Genomic DNA, 18,086 nt, shown 5'->3' with positions numbered 1-18,086 from the left:
TGTAGTCCGCTCTGGGCTGGGGGGAGAGGGCAAGTAGATATTGGGAGCAGGACACAGGGGCACCTTAATCAGAGCAAGTGCAAATCAGCTATTTCTGTCTTACAGCCAGTTTCGTCTTTCCTGCCCTGAGGCAGGTGAGTAGGATCCCAGGGCATTGGGAAGAAACTGGCAATGGCTACTCTGTTTCCTGATGGTCGCCTTCCTCTTGCAGCACAGAAGGCACTGGCCTCTGTGTGCTACCACAGGAGGAAAACTAGGTTGATCTTTGGATGCGACTAGAAGACACTTGGTTCTGCCAACCAATAGAACTTTTCCAAGTGATTGTTGGGGAGTCTCTGACATGTTGGGAGAAGACACGTGAGAGAGTATGTGGCTTCCTCTGCCCCTTCCCCCCAACCAAGTCCTTGTCCTGTTTGATGAGAGAGTAATTCGCAGGCCTGTTGGAAGGTCCTTCCTTCTAGAGTGCAGGGTGGGAAAATGGAGGATGAATGTCAAGGTATTACCTTTACCATAACTGAGGAACTGGGGGCTCAGGAGACGGGGGGAAGGAAATGAATGTTTATTTCATGCCTCCTCGGTGCAGAGTACTGAGCTAGGAGCCAAGTTATTCCCTAATCCTCCCAATAGCCCATTAAAGAATATAAAATTATCCTCATATATAAGGGAGGAAAATGAGGATCAGAAAAGTCATCCAACAGCCTCAAGGTCACACAGCTAGTGGATGTCAGAGCTAATATTCAAACAAAGCTCTATCAGTCTACTCCTAGAAATCACATGGTTAGAAATGCCAGGTGCTCTGCACTGTCTGCTGGTCTACCTCACCACACTCTTTCACCTGGTTGGTCATCAGAAACACTTCAGGACATTTAAAAAACTATAGTGTTGGGTGCCTGGGTGGCTCAGTGGGTTGGGCTGCTGCCTTCAGCTCAGGTCATGATCTCAAGAGTCCTGGGATCGGGTCCCGCATTGGGCTCTCTGCTCAGAGGGGAGCCTGCTTCTCTCTCTCTCTCTCTCTCTCTCTCCCTGTCTCTCTGCCTATTTGTGATCTCTGTCTGTCAAATAAATAAATAAAATCTTTAAAAAAATAAATAAAACTATAGTGTCTTGAGAGTCTGAACCAATGGGTCTAAGGCAGGGGCTGAGATTGTGTATTTTTAAAAAGCCACTCCAAGTGATTCTGATGTTCTGGAAAGCCCAACACTGGAGCACGTGGCTTCTCTTCCACACCGAGTCTCCTAGGGTTTCTCGGTTCTCAGAAGCACAGATCCAGTCCAACCCTGCATTTTCCCCCAAGTAGCATTTGCTGCTGTTCATTTGCCATTATTCATTCGTTTCAGATTCAGGGCTCAGTGGCATTTATCAGGCACTTACTGTGTGCCAGACACTGTGCTCAAGATGCTGGCTGCAAAGAATGAGTAAACCCCAGTGCCTGCCTCAAAGAACGGTCAGCTAGTGGGGGAGACAAACATAAATAGGAAGTTCCAATTCCTTGGAGCAAATGCTATGCAGAGGCAGGCTCATGTTGCTTTAGGAGTACAAACCATGGGGTCAAAGAAAGCTTTGGAGCAGTGATTCCTTGGTCGAGTCCCATAGGAGTTAGCAAGGCAAAGAGGGGATCGGAGGGGTGAGGCTTGGCCTGCTAGGCAGAGGGAACCTCATGGAAAGACCCAGAGACCCAGAGCGATGGGTTTGGGGAATCACAAGGAGCTGAACAATGGTGAAATGCAGGGTACCTTTGGAAGAGGACCAGGAGGGAAGCCAGGAGGAGTCCGCGGGAGAAATTACATGGAGGACATTGTGTGTTATGCTGAGTTTGGCCTTTATCCTAAAAGTGGCTAGGAGCCATTAAAGATATTTAAGATGTGGAGTGACAGAATCAGACTGTGTTGAGAGGGGGAGCTGTGACAGCAATGAGAGGGTGACCCATAGGCAGAAGGAGCCGGCAACAGAGATCCAAATTAATTGCAGAATTAAGAATTTATGTGTGTCAAAAAGCACCATAAACAAAATTCAAATCAAAGCACTTGGAAAACATATTTGCAATGTTTCTTGACAAAATTAATATTCTTAATAAAATTACATCTTGGGAATAAAGGTAAACATACCAATATCAAATAAACAGAAACCCACAAGGAAACAAGTACAAAGGGTCAGTAGGCGTTTGAAGACGTTATTCACTCATAATCAAAGAAGTGTGAGTTCCAGTGACACTGACATACTATTATTTCCCTACCGGGCTGGTAAAGGTTGGGTCAGTGACTATATCCACCGTTAGTGAGGGTGCAGGGAACAGGGCGATCTCAAGCCTGCAAACAGGAGGGGGCGGAGTTTAGTACCAGCTTTTCTCAGGGCAGTTGGCAACATGTATCAAAATTCGTAAAGAGAGCCAAGCAATTTCCTTCTTGGGTTTCATCCCAAGGAAATAGCCATAGGTGTGTGCAAAATGTAGCGACAGGAATGTCTGCTGCAACATGACTTACAATAAAGAATGGGAACCAACGAAGTAATCCGTGTAAAGAGACAGGCTACCACGTGAGAGTCTGTCCGAAACCCAAAACGCTTCGTTCATGATCGAGTAAGTGAAATAGCACAAGAGGCAAAAAGGTGTGTCTGATATGCTACCATTTGTGACTAAAGAATATATACACATATATTCGAAAATGCATCAATGTTTCTGAAAGGATATACAGTACAAGTATTTGGAGGGAAACTAGATGCTGGCAGACAGGGTGGGAAGGAGATTTATTTCTTACTCTAGAGCTTTGTGTCCTTTTGGAATTTCATTACCTGTGTGTGTCTTACATATTCTAAAATATAAATGCACATTTTGAAAAGTAAGTTACTAAAGAGTATTTACAGTGTAATCCAGTTTTTGTTAAAAACAAACAAACCAACCCTGCCTGTGCATGTGTACATGTATATCCCAAAGAACTGAAAGATAAGTCTAAAAGGACAGTGATGTTTGTCTTGGGTGGTAGGAGGACTAGTTGGAGTTTGTCTTCCCACCCCCCACCCCCGCTAAATTTCTACAATACACATGTGAGGCTTTCATAACAATAACAAGGAAAGTATAATTTTTTTCCCCGGAGAGTCTATCACAAAAGTCCAAGCAGGAGATGACACAGCAGGTCAGATCCAGGATTAGTCTCCAGGTCAGCAGTGACGTCTGCAAACAAAGGGTGTCTTGAAATCACAGTCCGTGTTTTGAGGAGGGATGGGGGGCAGGAAGCTGAAGGTCATCTAAGGTGAATAGACCTGATCTTGCTTAATAGCTTTCTGAAATTTTTGTTGGACAAAATGCACAGCAATTTCAATCCCTCCACCCCAAACATCGGACAACACTCCCAGGCAAATTTTTACTTTGGGAATCACTTAACGTTGGGTCACAGTTGAACGGATTCCAGTAAGCAAGTGTACGCAAACCCACCAGACAGGCAGGGGATCTGTGCCCAGGGATGGGCTCATCTAGTTCCAGGTTTCCACCTTCTTCTTTAGAAGGATGGTGACGATCTTACCCCATCTGTCCAGCTCTGCCCCAACTTATTCACTGAGGCAAGACCTCTCTCCTGCTCTGGTTTGGAGATAGTCTGAGTCCTTCCTGATGGCAAGAAGATGAAAGGAAGACCCTGCTGGTTTGAACCGGCTCTGCCTCCCCTCTCTGAAATCACCCACATCCTTTAGACCCTGACAAGCAGTTTGCCAACTCACAAGCTTCCTGGGCTGGAGGCTTGGGAACGGGGGAGACTTGCACATATGCCTATGCTGTGTCTGACGCAGGATGGTTCTGAGTTGGGTAAATGTGAACCCGTTCTGGAAGAAAAGGGCAGAGGGAAGGATCTGGTGGGGAGTGGGGGGAGGATGTGGCAGCGATACCAGCATTTTCCTTTTCCTCTTCCCCAGAAGTGAGCTATAGACAGGCAACTGCGGGCCCCTGGGTATTTCTTGCACCTTCTGAACACCCCTGTTGGAAGCCTTTCAGCAGCTATGGGACTATAACCTGGACTGCTGGCTTCTGGGCCTCTCAGCAGTGGTTGGATCCTGCAGGGGTGGAGTCTCTGATTGCCCAAAGAACCCATAATTAACTTTGTGTTTCCTTTCGATCTCTACCTATAATTGTGAACCTTCCCCAAGGCTGGGGGAATGGAGGGTGGGTTTGGATATGCGCTGACATCAGAAAGTATAATGAATCATACACAGAAGTAACTGCTAGGTCTCAGCTGTCTTTTCTGGCCTGTCACTGCCCTGACCACTAGGCAGTCGGCATTAGGGACCTTTTTAAACCTTGGGCTAAATACAGAGGCAGCCCACATACCATCATTGGCCTAGGAAGGCTTTTCAACGGAATACGCACTGTCCTGCTCCCTAATGGTCGTAACAGCTCGATAGACTACTTCGTAGAGAGGAGCTAACTAGTTAGCATTTAGAGCTCTGGGTCAGACAGACCTGGTTCAGATCCTAGCCACGTCACTTAAGGCCCTATCACCTTGGGGGAGGGAATGTTTCTGGATTTTAAGTTTCCTTACCCACCTAATGGGAATAGTATCTCAGAGAGTAATTGTAGGAAAGAAATGAGATTATACATGTAAATGTCTGAGGATAGTGCATTTAATAAATGCTAACTATTAACATTATTGCATCTGTATATATTTTAATTTGTACAATCTTGTCTCACTAATCACACAAAAAAATACACGAAAGTGCTTTGAAAAATTTAAAGCATCATATAAATTAAAGGTGTCATTGGTGGTAATCTCATACGAGTATTTCTTAACTCTTCCATCCCCTTAAAGACCGGGATGGTGTCCTCCGTCCCACAGCATATTGCACAATGATCGGCAAACGATAAGCCCTCAGTAAATGTTTCTTATTTGACTAAAGCAACACGGCAGAGCGTAAAGAGCATATATCAGGAGACTAGGCTGGGCTAAAATTAGTTTAAGGCAGGAGAGCTAGTCTGCAGTCATAATTTATTCATTCAACAAATATTTGTTGAACACATTCTAGGTGCTAGATATTGAGTCCAGATAATTTCATCAAAAGGAGGCTCTATAAGTTCCCACAAGGCCAAGTCCCCAGCCAGTCTCCGCAAGGCCAGCCCACTCGGACGCACAGAGGCGGCAGCCAACATTGTTTACCCCCGGACAAACAGGCCCTGGCTCTGGGGGAAGCTGTAAGTAGCTCTGACTCAGAGTTGGGGGAGGGAGTGACAGCGAGGGAGTGGGCTGCTTCCAACAGAAATGACAGGAGCTGTTGCCTGTTAATTTATTTTTATTTACACTTACTGAGTCCACAGTTCGACGCCGCAGGCTAGACAATGCTCCTTCCCCTAGAGGTCATCTCCCCTCCCCTCCGTCACCTACGTGCTCAGCCTGTGGCCCTCCTCACCCCGTCCCTCTGCTGTCACAGCGGCCTGCTGGGTGGGAGTATGGGAGAATGGTATGTGTGGTCACCGAGGGCACTGAGAGTGGGTTTCAGAGGCATGTGAATCCTGGCAGTCTCACATCCCCGAGGGGGGGAGGAGAAAGCCAGGCCGAGACAACAAGTGGAGGGAGGAAGGCAGGGGCTGAGGTGGCTGGGGGGGGGGGTGTGGGGTGGGGGAACCCAGTGTACAAATGCCCAGTCTGTTGGCTTAACCTGATGCTTCTGGCGATTGTCTCTTCCCTGGATTGGTCACGGTTGCCTTGAGATGCTCTGGTCGGTCCGGAAAGTGTGCAGGGGTCCAGCCCGTGGGCTCCGTGCCTGCGACGGCACATCTACCTGGCTCTGCCTCTGTCAGGAGCCCTGGCCGAAGTCACTGCTGCATCAGCGTTCCGGGCTCTGTACGAGTCCTCTCCAGCTGTCCCCGCAGAAGTGCAGTCCCTCTCAGTAGCAGACCTGCTAGAGAAGGGGTGTCTCCATGGCAGGCAACCCGCCAGGTTCCAAATCTGCCTCTCCTTCCTTTCCCATTGGGAGCAGACAGATTGTTGAGGGGCAGCCGGAGGAAGAAAAGGGGAGCCAGCAGAAGTGGGGAGAAGGGAGCAAAACCCAGGAGGGGCCCTTCGCCGGGGGCTGCCTGGAAGTCCGTCCTCGGGGGCGGCTGCAGCTGTCACATGGCTTCCTTCTCTCTCTGGGAGAATCGGCTGAGCTTCATCTCCGTCAGCTGGATGTACCGAATCACGTTGGTGTCTGCAGGAGAGAAACACACCTTAGGGAACACGTGGCGGGCATGGGGAGGAGAACGGTCAGGTCTACACAGGAATCCTACGTAGGGCCACGCTTGTTCCCGTCATCATCTATTTCCACCTCATTACAACCATACCAAGTCCGGATCCTCGTCCTCGCTGTGACAGAGGGAGAACGGAGCCCCTGGAGAGATGAAGAGGCCCAGGGAAGCCCACGGTTAAGGGGTGAGCCTGCCTTGGTGGCCTCCCTCCCCCAGGGAGCGTCTACCTTCTTCATAGAATTGCCGTGAGGACCAAGATAGAGAAGTCCAAAGGTGCTTCATCCAATGAGCAGTAAATACTAACTGAATGTAAATGTTTTAAATGTTATTAATTAGCATTGTTAATTAATTAATGTTAATGTTATACTTCAGGAAGCAGAAACAAATACTAATACTCAAAAATGCCAGCTATAGCATCCAGCAGTGCTGACAGATAGGACGCGCTCAAGAAAATTCTGTTAAATGAGTCCAGTTCTTAGTTCTTAAGTTGCTTCGAGTCTAGAACACATTTATACACAGAAAAAAAACAAAAACGAAAACAAAAAGCAAAACAGTGACACATAAAAATAAAGATGTGGACAGTCTTTAAGAATATAGAAAAAAGTATACATTTGGGTCTCTGCAAACTGATCGTGAAGTTCTTAAATTCTTCTTGGAAGGAGGATTGGATTTTTTAAAAAATCAGCCATGTGAACAACAATGGTAATACCAAGTTCAAATTCGTTGTTTAAATGTTACCTCCTCAAAACAGCATGGAGGTTCCTCAAAAAGTTGAAAATAGAGCTTCCCCATGACCCAGCAATTGCACTACTGGGTATTTACCCTAAAGATACAAACGTAGTTATCCGAAGGGGCACGTGCACCCGAATGTTTATAGCAGCAATGTCCACAATAGCCAAACTATGGAAAGAACCTAGATGTCCATCTACAGATGAATGGATAAAGAAGATGTGGTATATACATACAGTGGAATACTATGCAGCCATCAAAAGAAATGAAATCCTGTCACTTGCGACGACGTAGATGGAACTAGAGGGTATTATGCTGAGCGAAATAAGTCAATCAGAGAAAGACAACTATCATATGATCTCCCTGATATGAGGAAGTGGAGATGCAATGTAGGGGGATTGGGGGGAGGAAAAGAATAAATGAAACAAAATGGGATCGGGATTAAGAGACTCTTAATCCCACAAAACAAACTGAGGGTTGCTGGTGGGAGGGGAATCAGGAGAGGGGGGTGGCGTTATGGACACTGGGGAGGGTATGTGCTATGGTGAGTGCTGTGAAGTGTGTAAACCTGGCGATTCACAGACCTGTACCCCTGAGGATAAAAATACATAATATGTTTATAAAAAAGTTTAAAAATTTAATAACACATGCACAAATAAATAAATAAATAAATGTTACCTCCTCAGAGAGGCTCTTCCTGATCCCCTGGTGTAAAACAGAACCCCCTTTACTCCTGATTCTTTTACTCTGCTTTATTTCCTTCCTGGCACTTACCACGACTAAATACTGTATTTTCTACCTCTTTGTTTCCTGTCCATCCTCCTCCGTCAAGACACAAAGTCCTGGAAGGTAGCAGCTTCCTTTTGTTCCCCGCTGTCTACCCAGCTCCTAGAACACATCCAGACCTGCTCAGTGAATGTCTGTGGGATGAATGAGCTGCTGAGCTGGTGGACAGGAATTTGAGCGAACGGTGCAGGAAATGCAGGCTCTGAGGAAGAGGAGCTGACCAGAGAAGTCAGAGCACCCTTCCTGCAAGTTGCTGAGCTCAGCACCAAGAATATCCACTAGCATTCTGTCTCGCCAACTGGACTGTGAGGTCCTCAGGAATCGGGACTCCATCTTCTCATCTACATCCCTGGCACCCAGCATGAACTGTGGCACAAAACTAAGAACTCAATATGTATTGATTGAGTAAGTGGGAAGAGTTGGCTTCTGGATTGGGAAAAAACCCCAGAGAATTCCATATTCTATTTGAAAAGAGGTGCCCACGCTCCCTGGAACCATGACGCCAGGCAAATGCGTGGACTGTCCGTGCTCCTCATTTCAGGTCCTGGCCCACACCTGGCCCCGCCCGCCATGACAGTTGGGCGCCATGATGGGGAGGCTGCCAGAGGGACTGCCAGTCAGAAAACAGTAACTGCCACCTTACCTGTTGGCTGTCGGGTCCTTGCTTCTTTCAGGTAGTAGAGTGCTTTGTCATAGTCTCCAAGGTGGTAGAAGGCTACACCAGACCGGTAAAGAGCCTTGAAGTTCTCTCCTTCCTTCTTCAGGACTTTGAGGCAATATTCCTTGACTCGCTCGTAGTTCACCAGCTCAGCCTGGAGCAGGCAGGCTGTGGAGGAAGGAGAGAGAAAGGAAAAGGGCTATCATACAGCAGACTCCAAGTGTCTCTCTTTGGTTCTTTCTCCTTGTCCAGAAAAGATGGAGTAGTGTTGGGGCTTTATGTTGGGGTGTATTGCTGTGGGATTTGTCACCAAGTGATCTAGGGTTCCAGGACCCACCTTCATCGCCAGCAAGCTGTGTGACCTTGAGTGAGTTACTTAGCCTTGTATTATGTGTTGTATTGTGTCCCCTCCAAAAAGATACGTTGGAGTCCTGACTCCTAGTACATCAGAATGTGACCTTATATGGAAATAGGATCTTTTAAAAAAAAAAGCTACAGTAAGGTCCTTGGATGGGTCCTAATACAATATTATGGGCGTCTTTATAAAAACGCATACTACAGGGATGCCTGGGTGACTCAGTCTGTTAGGTTCTGCCTTTGGCTCAGGTCATGATCTCAGGGTCCTGGCGTCTGCTTCTCCCTCTCCCTCTAACACTCTCCATTGCTTTTGTTCCCTCACTCTCTCTCTCTCAAATGAATAAATTTTTTTTAAAAACTTGTTTTAATTAAAAAAAAAACCATACACTATAGACTGAATGTTTATGTTCCCCGAAAAATCCATATGTTGAAAGCCAGTCCGCAGTGTGACGGTATTTGGAGGGGAGGTCTTTGGGAGGTGGCGCGGTCACGAGGGCTGAACCCTCGTGACTGGGATTAGTGCTCTTATGAGGGAGACCTTAGCAAGCTCCCTTCGCCTTCTGCCATGAGGACACAGTGAAGACGGCTGTCTGTGAACCAGCGAGCAGACCATCCCCAGATGCTGAATTTCCTGCCTTGATCTTGGACTTCCCAGTCTTCAGAACTGTGAGAAATGAATTGTATTGTTTGGGTCGCCCAGTCTATGCTACTGACATAGCAGCTCAAACAGACAAACACACAGAGGTGAGACGATGTGAAGAAACACAGGAAGAAGATGGCCGTCTAGAAGCCGAGCAACGCCAGACGCCCCGCAAGGTGAGGGAGAAGCATGGCACCGACTCTCCCGCACAGCCCTGTTGGAAGGTTGGAACCGAACCTTCCAACACCTCCGTCTTGGGCTCCTGCTTTCCAGAACGATGAGACAATGCATTTCTATTGTTCAAGCTGCCACTTTATGAGACGTATGTTGGGGTGACCCTAGAAATAAGCCACAAGAGGCCCTAACAATGCCAACTGCGGCTAACACTTGTTGGGTGCCCACCGGGTGCAGGCTGTCCGTGTCATTGCTCTGCTTGCATTCCCCGACATAACCCTCAGAACACCATGATGTACGGCCCACCGTTATTCTCATTTTACAGATGAGGAAACTGAGGCCCGCTAAGATTAGGTCATTTCCCAAGGGCACACAACATGACAGAGGCGAGGCTGGGTTGGATGGATGGGTGGATTGCTTGCTTCTTAAAAGATTATTTTTTTATTTATTTGTCAGAGAGAGAGAGAAAGCAGAAGCAGAGGGGAGAGGCAGAGGGAGAAGCAAGCTCCCTGCTGAGCAAGGAGCCTGATGTGGGGATCGGTCATGACCTGGGCCGAAGGCAGACGTTTAACCCACTGAGCCACCCAAGCGTCCCAAGGCTGGGACTTACATCAAAGACGCCTGGTTCCAGTGCCCAAGTTCTTTATTGAGTTGTTGAGGGGATTTCCCAAAATAATGGCCATGAAGTATTTAACATAGGGCTTGGCACAGAGTAGGTTACCCCAAGTGTGATTTAATATTATTATAATTCTTTTCAACCCTGTGCCCCTGCCGTGACAACTGCCTCTCATTTTCTTCAAGTTCTCATTCATGCAAGTTTGTCTTTGCAGTTCCGGGAGCCAGGGGCCTTCTGATGGGACCAGTGCAAAAGCCCGCACAGAGCATACCTCGGGACCCTTGTCCTAGGCAAGAGGAAGCTGAGGCTGGCAGGTGCCCATGTTGGGCCCCTTCCTACTGTCCCTCAGCCATCTCTGAGTAAACCATCTCTCCTTGAAGAAGCTCTCTCTCACTAGTTATCAGCTGCAGGGCCAGAAAGCTCACGAGACCCTAGAGAGTGATGCCCCCTTTCCTTGGGTGCCCAGCGGCCTCCCCTCCCTCACCCAAGTCCCCGCCCTGCTGAGCTACCTCCCCCTCCGTGTGATCACACAAATGTTTAGTAGGCACTGAAGGAAGATTGTGTTATACACGTTGGAGGGATTACCAGAAAGGGGGAGGGAAGGGGCAGGGAAAGGCACCCCTCTGCTTCTTCAAAGTGACTTAAAAGAGATGTAGGAGGCAAGGGTACTTGGGTGGCTCAGTGGGTTAACTGTCTGCCTTTGGCTCAGGTCATGGTCTCAGGGTCCTGGGATGGAGCCCTGCACTGGGCTCCTTGCTCAACAGGGAGTCTGCTTCTCCCTCTGCCCCTCCCCCGCCTCGTGCTCACTCTCTCTAAGATAAATAAAAATCTTAAAAAAGAGAGAGAGAGAGAGATGGAGGAGGCAAAAGTGCTCTTCCCGCCAAGACCAGACTGGATGGTGGGGGAGAAGCCTGATGCCTGCTCCTTGACAGTCCTCCCACATGGGAGGAACCGCCCTCTCTCTGGGATAGAGGCGAGTCACTGATTTAAATCTTCAGAGGTCTAACTTCAGCTGTTTTGATCCCTTAAATAACTTCCCAGGGATAAGAATCGCTGATTAGGAGATCAGCTCTTTCATTGGCCATTTTGGGGAAAAAGAAAAAATACTCACCCACATCCTTTTGGCCGACTGAGGGGGAGGTGAACCACACAGTCTCGGAAGTTGAAGATGTGAGAACCAGGAAGTGGAAGTGAATCAGCCCAGATCTAGAAACTGACCCATCAGGTTTCACAGGCCCCAGGGCAGAAAGCCAAAGGAGGAGACAGAAGCCAGGGGCTGCTACCCCCTTGGGCGTGGGTGGCTGCAGTCACAGAAAACCAGGCTGTGCTGGCAGCCGGGCCTGGGGCTGAGCTGATGCCACCAGCTCCCTCTCTTCTCCTCCCTTGGCTGTGGGGACCTTGTCCCACCCCCCAAGCTGCTGGATCCCATCCTGGGGCTCACACAGCTCTGCGGACGGGGAGAGGTTTCTGTCAAGAGCGTCCTGTGCATGGACCTCCCGGGCTACCTGTGTGGGTCTTGGCTCCAACACCGGCTCCCAGGGCTAAAGGATTTCCTGTCTGCGCTCCCTTGTGCCTCATCTGCTGTCCTCTCTGCCCAGACAGGCAAACCTCTTCCCGTCCATCTTCAGACAGACACTTCTGTTGGCTGACCTGAGCAGTGAAGGAAATGGACCTTTGTCTCTTTTAAAAACAGCTTTTGAGTGATTAAAATGAGGGTGGGGTGTGGGGAAAGGAAGCAAAAAGGCCTGGAAATGGAAACAGATCCTCGTTCCCTAGGGGAGAGGAAAGGCTAGCCATCAGATTCTGGGAACCCTTCGCTGAAAATGTTTTGAATTCCCCTGTGGCTCCAGATCCAGTGGCGACGGGGACACCCGGCAGCAGACCGGGTTTCAGACCCCGTGGGAGGTGAGGCAGGCAGGTTATAGGGTGTGGGGCCCCTGCTGGCACCACAGGCAGAGCCCAGGAAGGTGGAGCTATCTAAAGCCAGCGTGGGTCCAAAGGAGCCGCCATCCTGAAGGTTGCGTGCTGGGCCAGGGGAGGTTGGGGAAGTCAGGCAAGAAACCCGGGGTGTTAGCCAGAGCTCCTCTGAGGTAGAGGGGGTAAGTGAAAGTCTGGAAAGCTACCCTCAGCCCTATCTGTAGGTGATTTTTAGGCATCCCTGTAGTTTGGGTGGGGAGCTATTTGGGATCCACTTAACAAGCCTAGGAGAGAGGTCAGATGGGATGTTTGTAGGCACGTCCTTAGCAGTAGAGAAAGTTCATTAGAAGAGGTTGACCAGCAGTCTCCTGAAGTTCCTGCTGCACCCCTAGGCCCACTACCCACGGCCTGTGGGCTGCGGTCCCATCATCCCAGTGCCCTTGCTTCCTCTCCGCGGTTAATCCCTTACCCTGTGTCAGAGGTGGCGTTCGGTACCTTATGGACGTTATACCTTTTCACGTTCACAGCACCCATGAAACAGGTTCAATGTTGATCCTTCTTTTACCGGCGATGACACCCGTTCCAGAGAAATTAAGTAACTTGCTCAAAGTCGCTCACCTGGGAGGTGGGAGAATTATGACATCCACCCACTTCTGCCAGGATCCCCAGAGTGTGCTCTTGACTATGGGTATCTGTGGGTCTGTGTCTGAAGCCTTCCCAAACCAACGTAACCCGTGGTAAAAGTCACATCGCCTGGGTAACTACGTTTCTCTGTGCTCCAGGGTCAACAAGGTAAAAGGCAATGCCTAACTTCCCTGGGCGCTGGGATCAGTTGTGAACAAAAACTCCCCTCTGCCTTCCATCCTAGAGCAAATGGGCTGGTGGGGGAGGCGGATGTTCTAGTATCTTGAATATTCCCATGTGTCAACACTGACAAGGAGAAGGGAAGAGAGGGAGCACATGGACAGACGGGAGCCCTCTGCCAATACAAAGTATCCCGGGAGGGCTTCATGGAAGAAGTGGCATTTAAGCTGGCTCTGAGTGTTTCTCAACCTTAGCACTTTAAACATTTTGTTTATTTATTTGTTTGTGATTTTTGTTTGTTTGTTTGTTTATTTATCTGACAGAGAAAGACAGAGCACAAGTAGGCAGAGCAGCAGGCAGAGGGAGAGGGAGAGGCAGGCTCTCCGCTGAGCAGGGAGCCCGATGTGGGACCCGATCCCAGGACCCTAAGATCATGACCTGAGCCAAAGGCTGCTGCTTAACTGGTAGATCCCCTACTATAAACATTTTAGGATGATAACTTTTTGTCACAGGAGGATGCCCTGTGCTGTGCATTATATGGTGTTTAGCAACAGCTCTGGCTTTTACCCACTACATATCAGTCATGACAGCCAAAAATACATCTCCAGATATTGCAAAATGTCTCAGAGGGGGAGGTAAAATCCTCCCTGAGAACCAGTGATCTAGGTGGAAAGGAGAAAACACTTTCTAGGCAGAACCAACAGAGGAAAAGATCGGGGGTGGGGGAGAAGGGGGAGGTTGACTTACTTGAGGATTTTTGAGGAACTATGCCTGGCTGGAGCAGAGAGACTGAGGGAAGGGTAAAAGGAAGGGAAGGTAGAAACGCCAGAGACCACCCGGACACCTACACCCTTCTGGTTCACGTTAAGGATCTGGGACTTTATTCTTAGTCACAGTGGAATGATGAAATGCTTTGACTGGGTTGATTGAAGCAGAGGCAGAAAGACAGGGGAGAGGGAGCAGTTTAAGGGCACCTAGGAGACAGAACTGACTCGCAGTAGGGAACTGCTGAAATATTTTCCCTCTCCTGTGACACTCATGTGGTTAGAACCCTTCATGCAGGAGGGCTCAGACTGCCATTTTGGATTCACTGATGATTCAGAAATTTCTTCCGCGTTGTTGTAACCTGGTCTGAATTTGAATTAGAGTTTATAAGATGACAGCCTATGTGCTCTGCTCTATGGAGTGGGTTCATATTTTAAAGGGGAGCTAGAGTCTAGTCCCACCTTTGCCACTAGCCAATAGTGTGAAAATCAATTTCCCTTTCTGGGCCTGGGTTTCCTTTCTGTAAAAGGAGGGACCTCCACTTGGCTGAATAATCTCTACTCTCCATTTCAATCGAACATCCTGTGAATACAATTGTTGGCCACTGAATAGAAGGACAACATTGTTTCACTGGTTCCTCTTCAAAAGGAACTCTGTTCTCCCTACTACTTACAGCGAGGCATCTTCTGTTGGAGAGGGCAGTGATCAAAAGGGCTTCTGTAAGACAACTTTCTGTCTACATAGAGACTTTTTTTTTTTTTTTTTTTGGTACGGCACAGATCTGAATTATGTGGTCTTCCCAAGGCCAGGCTCTAGGGCAAGATCTTCCTTGAAGGGAGTAAGATCTGCCTCTGCCCATCAGTTTCCGCAGAGAAGGTTGAGAACTCAGGAAGGCAGGTCTCCTGCTGGATGGAGAGGGAGCTTGTTCCCATCCGTGGCCTTGACTCTGGGTATATATTTGGATTCAAAGATGCAGTCATTCAAAGATGCAGAAGGGCATTGGGGAGGGTATGTGCTTTGGTGAGTGCTGTGAAGTGTGTAAACCTGGCGATTCACAGACCTGTACCCCTGGGGATAAAAATATATGTTTATAAAAAATAAAAAATTAAAAAAAAAAAGATGCAGAAGGGATACGAAGTGGGGAGACATGTCCACAGTAGACATGTGAACATGGGCCTGGGCTCCCAGACAACCACACCCAGAAGCCCTTTTGAGAGAAATGTTATGGACCTTCTGGTCTCTGGGTCTTCTGACATGTTTAAATAAATGCTACAGTCTGGAACCAGCCGAGCCATGGAGGATTCAGACAGGCTGCTAGTCATGGCTGGGAAGAAGGACTAGAAGAGAAAAGCCTTCCCCAGGCCTACAGTGGTGACAGAAGTGGAGGACAGTGCAAGTTACAAGAGAAAAGTACATTTGGGGACCAGAATTGGACTGCCAGTGTCCAACCTTCCTCACACGTGGAGATTCCTCTTCCTCGGTCCACTTTGGGTGGTTAGGGTACGGTTTTATAAAAGGAGCTCACAGGCTTTCTTAGCTCTGCAGAGGGGTCTGTGGCGGGAAAAAATCAGAGAATCAGCAACTGAAAGAACCCCACTGCATGGTTGTGCGCTCGGGACAGTGGAAATCCTATGTTGGACGTTCCCCAAACAACCACACTGAGACCTCAGGCTAAAACAGGTCAGGTTCTACTGGCTCTGGCACCTGTTCTGTTTTTGTTTTTCCTGGTGCACACAGGACATAGTGACTGCCTGGGCAAGGTGCCACTCGCTGGCAGGAGATGAAGGGACACTGGATGAGACGGGGAGAACACGTTCCTACAAACACTGGATTTCTTCCTCTGGTGATTCGCTACATTTTGCCCATACCGGCTGTGCAGAAAAGCAAAGCATGGGCTGGCTGTGGGGGAAGGAAAGGCCAGATTGGGGCCAGGAGTGAGGAGAAGGAGGTTGCCTCACTTTATGGGTTGAATTGTGTCATCCCCAAAAGAGATGTTGACAACCTTATCCTCAATATCTAGAATTTGATCCTACTTGGAGAAAGGGTCTTTGCAGAGATCATTAAGTCACCATGAGGTCACTAGAATGGGCTCTAAATTCAATACCACTGGTGTCTTTATAAAAAGGAGAAATTTGGACACAGAGATGGACACACACCTAAGAAGGATGATGTGAAAAGACACAGGGAGAAAGCAGCCATGTACAAGCCAAGGAACCCCAGGCCACCAGAAGCTAGGAGAGAGGCATGGAACAGACTCTCCCTCACAGCTGGCAGAAGGAACCAGTGCTACCCAAATCCTGACCTTGGACTCCTAGCCTCCAGAGCTGGGACAGTTATAGACACCCTTAGGAAACTAACACACCTTGCTGGTCATTCCTTTGAGAGGCGGGCTCGGCAAGTGTCTGTCACTTATTGGGGGAAAATTTCCATGAAGGGGACAATATTATTTGGTTTTCATATTTATTTTAAGGGGCATTTGCATAGTAGTAAAGTGGATGGAGTTTGGTGAAGAGGGGTGACATTGGGCATATCTAACAACTGGGTAGGTCACAGCCAAACCGAAGAGGCAAGGAGTATCAAGCCAGTTTCGGGGTGTCCTGGCTGAACTTCAAACGTTGGGTCTGGAGATACAGTCCCGGGCCGCCGCCCAAGCTCTGCCACCTACCAGCCCAGACCCTTGGGCGTGTCGCTTCATGTCCCTCGGCCTCGGTCTTCTCCTGTATTAAATGGAGATAATAATACCTATTTTGTGGGAACGCTTGTGATGATAAAATGAGATAATTAATGTATGTTCTATGCTTCACACAGTGCTGGGCACAGAAACGGGTTCTCTTTAGGAACCCATTAGTCAAATACGGTTTCCCCAGCAACACGCACATTCACCAGAGAAAATTTCCATTTTGAGTCCTACACAGAGTGTATGACACATACACAAAGCTAGAGCTGGATTTAAAGCAGATTTTCAAGACTCGGTCAGAGACACGGTGGAGGGTGAGCTAGAGGGTCTTTCTGCGGCAGAGCAATGGGAATGTGACCTGGGCAGCGAGAGGACAGGAATCTTCCTCCTGCGGCTCCACGTCCAGGTCTGCCATGGCCCACCCCACTCCACCCTCCCCTGAGAGCGTTGATTTTCCCCTCTGTGTACACAAATGCTTGCATTTAGAGTGCTGAAAACAACTCTCTTCTTTGGATTTCTCATTTTTGTTTCATGGTCGGGGATGTATACAAACTCACACTTGCTCTGAGTGTTTCCCAAACGTAGGTTGGATGCTTGGTTTTCCCGGACCCTTTTCCTTTTTGAAGGTGTGTTTTCTCTATGGGAAGCAGCTGGGGAGATGCAGAGAACATTACAGAAGGAGCTTTGCAGCCAGGAAAGGGGGCTTAAAGGAAAGAATGGCGTGGGGCTCGGGGGTATTTTCTTCTCACACATGAGCCGGCCTCTGAGTCAACAAGTGGTTTTACCCTCAAGCCCTTTACACCCCCAAACAGCAAACCCTTTACACCCCCAAACAACAAATGGGGGTGCTGCTTGCACCTGTTCTCTCGCTGCCCATAGAGGAACTGGTTCCCCAGGCAGCATCTGGCTGACAGCTTTATGGATGGGGAGGGGATGGACCTAAAGTAGCTGAGCTCCTCTGGGGGCCTAATAATTCAGGAGAACTAGGATCTCAAAACGCCAGCAGTGGCAGGAAAATGAATAGGCCTGGTTCCCGACTCTGTAGGGCTTTACAGAGTCTGGGAAGGAAAGAGCAAATTATTTTTAGCAGAGAAGTTGCTGGCCAGTTTCGGTGCCTCTGAGCTAGTTGATTCGAGACAATGTCCCTGGCATCGGCATGCACGTGTGTGTCCTTGGGATAAAACACTTCACCTCTCTGGATTTCGACTTTCTAGTGCATAAGCATAAAAATAATTATGGTGGCTATCTACCTTTTCCTTGAAGGCTTGCTGGCAGGACGCAATAAGTCTGACATCTGGTGAGAACCCTACAGACAAATGTTTCACGTTAAATCATCTGTAGAAACGTGTTTAACATAGAGATCCTAGACCTCATGCCCAAGGATGAAGATTCCAAAGGGCCGGGGTGGAGGCCAGTAATACACATTTTTAAGAAGTCCCCAGTGGGCGTCTGTTGGGGCCTTCACCTCCTGAGCTGGTACTCTATATTCTAGCATTTTGGATGTAGGTGTCTTAGGGACCACGCAGTCGGTTCAACCAGCTGTGAGAGCCCAGGAACGCTGTGAGCTGCTTCAGGGTTACCCACAAGGCCAAAGAGGTCCCAGATGACCGAGTCCTAGAGTTGGAAAAAAATCTGCACATGTGCGAAAACAACAGTTCTCAGACAGATGATCAGCTTGTGACATTTTGGGGTTTTTCTCTTCTTAGTCATTAGAGACTTCTGCCTGGAGAACAGCAGCCTAGGCCAGGGAAATGGGGAAAC

The 18,086-nt window shown here is 48.5% G+C and overlaps 1 protein-coding gene across 1 annotated transcript in view; it reads right to left on the bottom strand.

The window, feature by feature from the left end:
* Positions 1–4,589: 4,589 nt before the first annotated feature.
* TTC9 (tetratricopeptide repeat domain 9) overlaps positions 4,590–18,086 on the bottom strand; it is a 31,763-nt gene continuing 18,266 nt past the window's right edge. The window contains exons 2-3 of the mRNA XM_044229925.1: positions 8,361–8,543; positions 4,590–6,165 (exon numbers count right to left, since the gene is read on the bottom strand). Of these exons, the coding sequence (XP_044085860.1) occupies positions 6,086–6,165; positions 8,361–8,543 (263 nt within the window). The 3' untranslated portion in view covers positions 4,590–6,085. The remainder of the gene's footprint in view (positions 6,166–8,360; positions 8,544–18,086) is intronic.

The sequence above is a fragment of the Neovison vison genome, chromosome 13 (genome assembly GCF_020171115.1).
Source record: "Neovison vison isolate M4711 chromosome 13, ASM_NN_V1, whole genome shotgun sequence".
NCBI lineage: Eukaryota > Metazoa > Chordata > Mammalia > Carnivora > Mustelidae > Neogale > Neogale vison.
The sequence above is the reverse complement of the archived record's forward strand: the minus strand, read 5'-3'. Positions and strand labels throughout refer to the sequence as shown.